Source organism: Myodes glareolus, chromosome 16 (genome assembly GCF_982192425.1).
Source record: "Myodes glareolus chromosome 16, mMyoGla1.1, whole genome shotgun sequence".
NCBI lineage: Eukaryota > Metazoa > Chordata > Mammalia > Rodentia > Cricetidae > Myodes > Myodes glareolus.
Genome location: NC_142041.1, coordinates 12379434 through 12386565, shown reverse-complemented (window position 1 = coordinate 12386565; position 7132 = coordinate 12379434). Strand labels below are relative to the sequence as shown.

The 7132-nt window shown below is 48.7% G+C and overlaps 1 protein-coding gene across 1 annotated transcript; it reads right to left on the bottom strand.

The window, feature by feature from the left end:
• Positions 1 to 825: 825 nt before the first annotated feature.
• Positions 826 to 6008, bottom strand: Penk (proenkephalin). The gene is made up of 4 exons (XM_048420646.3): positions 5899 to 6008; positions 5762 to 5816; positions 5105 to 5245; positions 826 to 1820 (listed from the first exon to the last, which is right to left on the bottom strand). Exons 3-4 carry the CDS (start codon positions 5240 to 5242, stop codon positions 1149 to 1151), a joined length of 810 nt encoding a protein of 269 aa, XP_048276603.1. The 5' UTR covers positions 5243 to 5245; positions 5762 to 5816; positions 5899 to 6008; the 3' UTR covers positions 826 to 1148.
• Positions 6009 to 7132: the final 1124 nt, after the last annotated feature.

Here is a 7132-nt window from a genome sequence, read left to right as displayed (position 1 = left end):
GGTCGGTAGGACTGCCTCGTCAGGTGGCCCTCCCAGGCTGGAACAGAGAATGCTGAGTGGGAACCTGGTGCACTGTAGACCAATAGAACATGGTTTCCTGAAGAACACAGGGTAAGGGCTGGAGAGGGTTCTGGGGAGGTGAGTGGATGCGTGGTGTTGCCTGTAGTTTCAACTAGAAAAGTGAAAGATCATTGTATTTTTGATATCTGAAAAAATGTCTCAAACCCCTTTGTTAATGTGAAATATTCATCAGCCCCTTGTGTTCTGAGACTTCGTATCCCAAACCGGCCACAGTGCCCTTCTGGATTATCTGGTTGTCAAGTGCATTAACTTCTTCACATCATTCATTCATTCATCAGCTAGTAGAAGGTCCATTATGGTTATGGGGAAGGGTGTGCAATGGTGAACAAGATACAGTCTTACGTTCTTCCTGGAGATCTGGGTGGGAGGAGAGGAAGTGGGGTGTAGAGGTTATTGACTGGGAACAGTGTAGGGCTCTAATCTCACTCCTGCTTCAACTCCTGAACAAATTTAGACCAAGTACTTAACCATTGTGGCCTCCACTTTCTGTCTGTATAAAGCAGGGTAAACTGCCTTTGCATCTAACTTTGTTCCATTGCATTTATTTATTTAAGAGGTTGCAGACAAATCATTAAATGAGAAAGTTTGCAGACAAACTGTTAAATAAGAAAGGTTTTGTCGCCTGGATCAGGAGAAAGAGACCAGTTATTATCCTGTTATGACAGCAGTTGACGGCACTGTTGCAAGCCGAGCCTTTTACTGCGAACACCCACAGACAAATGACAGCCACTTCTCACAAGAACATTGTGCAGTTGGGGTAATGGGTTTATTATATTTATGTACAAGTAAGCGTTTATTGACATCTCATCAAATACGTAAGGGATGAGGTAACGTAAGCCATTACAGCGTGATAACGAGATTAGCTGCAACAGACCAGTACTGAGTTTCAAGACTCCAAACAATACAGACCCCACACATCACAGCTTTCAGGCAGTGTAGTTAACCAGACCACAGGGGCAACTATACAGCTCAAGCAGCGAACGACAACAAACACCATTGATGAGACAGTTGCTCACTGGGGGTGGAGCAGGCTGGTGGGTGCCTGGGGTCACTGTGGGGAAAGGGCTTTAAAATCGCATAAATCCCCCGTATCGCTTTTCTATCTCAGGAACTTCTTTAGAGTAGCTTTCCCCTTCCTCGTCGGAGGGCAGAGACTCAGCAAAGCGCTTCAGGAAGCCCCCGTACCTCTTCTGGTAGTCCATCCACCACTCGGGGCGACCCACCCTTCTCATGAAGCCCCCGTAGCGCTTCTGCAGTTCCTTAGCTTCGTCTTCCAGCTGGGGGCTTCTTTTCAGACTTCTCAGGAAGCCCCCATACCTCTTGCTCACGTTGTCGTCCTCGTTGTCAGTGCCCTCCTGGGGGTGGCTCTCCCTCCCACGGTTGTCTCCTGTTCCCAGGAGCTCTCTCAGCAGGTCAGAGGAGTTGGCCAGGGTGTCGCCCTCCTCCGCATCCTTCTTCATGAAGCCGCCATACCTCTTGGCGAGGATCTCGCCTCCGTTGGCTTCTTCTTCGGGCTCCACAGGATAAAGCTCGTCCATCTTCTTCATGAACCCCCCGTACCTTTTCATGAAGCCTCCATACTTCTTGGCTAGCAAATGGCTCTCGTCCTGCTTGCTGCTGTCTTTGAGCATGTCGGGGCTATCCCAAGAGAGCTCAGGCTTGGACACCTGCAGGAGGTCCTTGCAGGTCTCCCAGATTTTGAGAGAAGGCAGCTGTCCTTCACATTCCAGTGTGCAAGCCTGGGAAGACAAGAAGATGCATGACCAAAAGAGACCCTTCGGGGCTCAAGATGGACCGTAGTTATCTATGTCATGCACTGTCACGGAGAAAGGCTATTTCTACTCCCAAACTGAACAAACGGTGAATCAGAGAGCACTGGAAAAAGAGAGCCAGTGCGTCCTAAAGTCTTGCTGGGAATGCTGCCTCATCCCATTGTTTCGAGGGATCTCCAATTCTAACTCAAATGGCTGCCTCCAGAACCCAATCTGGCCACATTGCTTCCTACTGGAGATGCAATTTTATTTGAGACCTTTTGAGCCCCAAGGGAGGAATTTCTCTTGACCTGACTAGAGACATTTCCTAAAAATCCCCTCCATACTTTCAACCTTTAAAGAAAAAAAATCTGCAATTCCAAAATAAGTTTACACAGAAAGCCATTCAAATCACTATACCACACTTATTTGATATAAATTATTTGATCGGCTGAAAAATGAGATGTTTTGGCATCTTCCCCACTTACTGGCTGATTAAAACAGATCTCATCATTTTGAGCCAAATACTATTAATTACCTGGATGCAAATGCACAGCTTATTCATATTTTTCTTAAGATTAAGTCATTTGTGTATAAAACAGGTCTTTTCTAGTACAGTCATATTCTTTAATAAAGGAGGAATTAGCAGCATGGAATTATGTTTTCTTATTATAGAGCAATTAAACTCAAGCCATAGTCAGCTTTAGGCTATATATCTTAAATGACCTCATTCAAACAATTTTTTCAATTCAATTGCTTGCCTACAATAAAAATAACATGAATTTTAGATAACATTGCAAAATCCTATTATGTTCCTAAGCATTTTTTGGGGGGACGGGTTTCACGGCCTTCTAAAAGGATCTTACAGACCCCAGGCTACAGCCCTTGATTTAGACAGGAAATCCAAGTCTGCTCTTGGCATTTAAAAATGGACATGTTAATATTAAATACACACATTATTTTCACGATGAAAGCTTTTATTCGTGCAACAATAAAATCTTCTGGAAACATAGTTAACCAGCTTATCATGGCTATTTTAATTTTGTGTTGAGGAAAATTAAGTACACACGAGCATGTAAAAGATAAAGAGGAGATAATTAAAATAAGCCATTTTATTCTTGAAAATATATGATTAAAGACCCCAAACATCATTAAAAGGCTAAGATGTACAAGAGGCAATAAGATTTCCACTCTAAAAATGTATTTCCATGATCTGGGGGCCAATAATGAATGTCACCGAGTGCTCTGGTCTAGCGCACTCTAAAGGGCAACGGCCAGCAACTGTCAGGGCGACTTCTCATCTTGGTCCATTACCCTATCTTGTGGGAACCTGGCAAATATTTACTGACTTACTCTGTACCTTTGACTAGGCAACCTCATTTGGCCCATGAGTTCTAACTTAAATTCCAGAACAGCCATAATTTCAGCAACATTTGACCATTAACTAATTCCCTGCCAATGAGAAAACAGCAACATTAAATGTACACCACGACTGAAACCAAGTCACTCCGTGAAAGGCTTCCTAAAAGCTGTTTTAATGGATAGTGGCTGTTCTCTAACCTGTTGGTACTGCCTGCGCCCTTCATCATCTGCACACAGGTAAGCGTACAGACAGCTACAGTAGCAAGGATACAATGTACCCTCTCTACCTGCCCTGCCACCAGCAACGCTGTCAAGGATGAGTGGCAGCTGAGAAGAAACAGAGAAACCAGAAGTTTCTCTGCTAGCTAGTGGCAGCTACTGGTCAGGCAAGGACCTCGGCTCATGCTCTTCAGTGATGGAAAAGGAAGATGAGCATCATTTCTGAGCTCGGGGAAGTGGGCAGTTGAGTGACATCTTCTCAAACAGGGATTGTTAAACATCAGTGATCTTTGAGTTCCCAAACCATATGATACAGTAAATCTGCCACCGTTGGAGGTCAGATTACTGGCTCTCAGACTCTTCTAGAATTCACATCGCCCTTATGTAGCTGGCAGAGAATCTTAAGTTATGTGTTGAGTTGCTAGGTTCGGACTCTGCTTGTCAAGCAGAGGGCAGAGGTAAAATGTCAGTGACTCTCAATAAATACCCGGGACTGTGCCCCAGAATTCAGGGGTCAGACAGTGACCTTCAGTACGGTATGGTTTTAATCTCCTTTGTTTAAAGTCCATTCCTCAGAAGGTTAAACCTCACAAGCTCATGACTATAGGAGAAGGAGGAAGGCTGAAATGGAATAATGTTCCCCTCACAATTCCTCTCTAAGGCCAAGTTAGTCTCCATCAACTGAAATAGACCATGCGATCAAAACATTCCAACGAAGCAAACACCAGCTTGGATTCTGCATCTCTCTTGTTTCTTTCCCATTTCTAATATCTCAAAAATGTGAAGCTCCCCTCAAACGCTCAAGCATGAGCTGAGGCAGTTTGGACTAACATATCCCTCTCTTCTGAACTATCAAGGAATTTTCAGAGACAGGACAGTTGATCATTGAGAGAGCAGATTAAAAAAAAATGAAGCCTCTGAAAACTCATGTCTACAGATTCAGACCCGGTGGACCGCCCTTGTGATTGGAAAGCCTGTCACCTCCGAAGACGGGAACAGCCATCTTGTCTCCCCTAGCTCCTGTGTGGGGCAGGCTGTCTTTGGACTGATTCCAGCTCCTTGGGCGCTGGCTGTCTTCTCTGCTCGTCTCCGAACCAAATCAAAGGGTCATTTTAGCCGTTATTACAAAAGTGCAGTCAAGACCAGGCAAAGGGTAATTCTCTTGTTCGTGGAACTCTTAGTGAGTTCTTTCCTGCCTTTCCTGGTATTTTCCTACCTCTCCCCTAATTCCTTCCCTATCCAGAGAGGAGGGACTCAAGGCTAAGGAAGCTTAAGAAAAGCAACGGGGTGGGGGGAGACATTCTCATTTTTTAAAATTACCTTCTTTGCGGGATGCTACTTTGAAGGGCTCCCTGCTTGGGTTTTAAAGTTGGGGTGACTTCTTTCTGACAGCCTAGATAAAGTGCTATCCGAGGTACCGAGAGAACACATCTAGGGGTTCCATATCCCCAAGGTCTAAACGAAATTGATTTGTATGGTGAAAGATACCTCAGCTCTTAAGAGTCCCAGATAGGCTGGTTCCAAATTGGGAGACAGAGTGGATCGGGATCAACATTTTGGAAGTGCCAGGGTCACCCAGGTCACCAAAGGCTCCTGTCATTCACCTTCCAGCGCGAGTGACCGGTGGATGTCTGCAAGGCTGGCCACATGAACATGGCCAAGTATATCCCCTCACCGAGAATTCAACTCACCAGGAAGTTGATGTCGCCGGGGCGTACCAGGCGGTAGCTGCACTTGGCGCAGTCCTGGCTGCATTCCGCCTGCACTGTAGCCAGGAGGCAGGACCCAAGTGCCAGCAGCCAGGTGCAAAGTCTCAGGATCCGCGCCATGGGCTGTAGGAGAGAACAATGCGCACATGGAGACCTGTCCGTCTCAAGGTTCCCTAGGAGGGAACCATGCTAGGTGGGAGCAAGACCCGCAGAGACACCCTTTCCCGGACCCCGCCCACAGCCCAACATCTTCCCGGGTGACCGAGGGATAGCTCAACCAGAGGGGCTCCAGTTGTTCTGGGGCTTCCCCTAAAGGCATCCTGTCTTCCTGGGGGCATTCTGTCTTTCCGGGGAAGGGTATCCTGTTTTCCAGGGGTCACTCTATCTTCCCGGGGGCGTCCTGTCCTCCCGATGGCAACCTGTTCTTCCGAGGGCGTCCCGTTTTCCCGGGCGTCTGTTGCCCAGGGCAAGATTCTGGAGCGAACACTGGAGATCGCAGCTCGGGAGCGGGCGCTTGGGGAATAGGACACGGACCCCCATGGCAAAGAGGTATCCCGAGAAAGTTGGGCGAACGCATGCAATGAGGGGGACAGGCGACGGTCGCCACAGCGCGGGAGTCTTGGGGGCTAAGGCACTCACGCTGCCGCTGTTCGGATGGAGCAGGCTGCTGGAGGAGCGGGTCCCAGATGCCACCCTGCAAAGGACAGAGAAGAAGGCAAGTGTGAGGCGGGCGCGACGGGGAGCTGGGCAAGGCGGCTGGCAGATCGGGACCTCACCGTCGCGGTCCTCGGTGTCGCTGGGCTCCGGGGCTCTGAGCTCCTGCCTTGCTGTCCCGAGGCTGGCAGCGGCCACAGCCACTTTATAATTAGCCCCAAACCGAAGGAGGCGCCCGCGCCCCAATCGCCAGCGGGCTGCAGCTGACGCACGCCCTACGCCAGCCCGCGCCGACGCCTGGCGGGAGGGGACGTCCTCGCAGCACGCGGCCCCCGAGGGTGGCGGTTGCGAGTGGGCGCCGGAGGTCCCCCCACCGCGCAGTCAGGAACTCTGGGGAGGGCGCGGAGGGGAAACTGCGTTCCCTGCATGAATCACTTCGGTGGCACCGTGGGCGGGGGTGTTTGAAAGGGCAGACGGACTTGGGTTCCGGTGAAAAGCTGGACACCCTCGGAATCAGTGAAGCTGCCCCTTTCCCTACCTCCTTCTCCAAGAGCTCTTCAGAGACATCCCTGCACAGCTATCGGAAAGTCGTAATTTTTCACCCATCTGCCCCGACTTTCTTGCTGTCTAACAGCGTCGGGAGCACACTAGGCACTCAGTTAATGATTATGGAAATCAATATTCGAAACTTTCTGGGGATCCTAAACTTTCTCCCTTAGATCAGTGAGATCTCCGACCACAGAAGCAATACCTCAGGAACAGAAAACAAAGCAAAGCAGCCCGCCCCCTCCAAACAAAAAGAAACCTTAAAAACAAAACAAAGCCAATAAAAACCAGGTTTTGGGAAGCGTGTTGTCCGGGGACCACACGAGGAATCAATCTGTGCTTTCTGGGCTGACTTCCAGGTTCGGGACTTTCTGTCGCCAGTGCTGCAATGGTGGCTTTATTTTTTGGGGGAGGTGTTTGATGAGTTAGGTTGGGGGGGAGGGTCGGGGAGGTGTGATGTCAGTGTGTCGGGAGGGAGTTTGGTGTGGAGGGAATAATTAGGAACGCTGTCCTGGACGCCTTGTTTTGGGTCTTGCATATCTTGTCCACCGGAATGCAGAAGGTGAGGCTGGCTGGGGTTTGCAGATCAGCCGGCACCCTCACTTCCCGGGTCTGTAGATGGTCATTAGTCAGGAAGCTTAGATCTTAAATCTTTTGCTATTTGTCAAACGGCAGCTGAGGTAACATGCTATTATGTCGGTACACGAGAGAGGAGGCACAGTGCTTAAGACAGAATCATCTGGAATAATGGACGAAATTTCTTAACCTGTCTGGTCTCACGAACTGTTTTAACTAACTACCTGGCATCTC

Bases quoted from the DNA above. Each gene is read 5' to 3' on its own strand.
- Penk (XM_048420646.3), bottom strand. From the start codon at position 5,242: ATGGCGCGGATCCTGAGACTTTGCACCTGGCTGCTGGCACTTGGGTCC. The intron at 1,821-5,104 runs GTGAGTTGAATT...TTGTCTTCCCAG, and splicing joins CCGGCGACATCAACTTCCTG to GCTTGCACACTGGAATGTGA.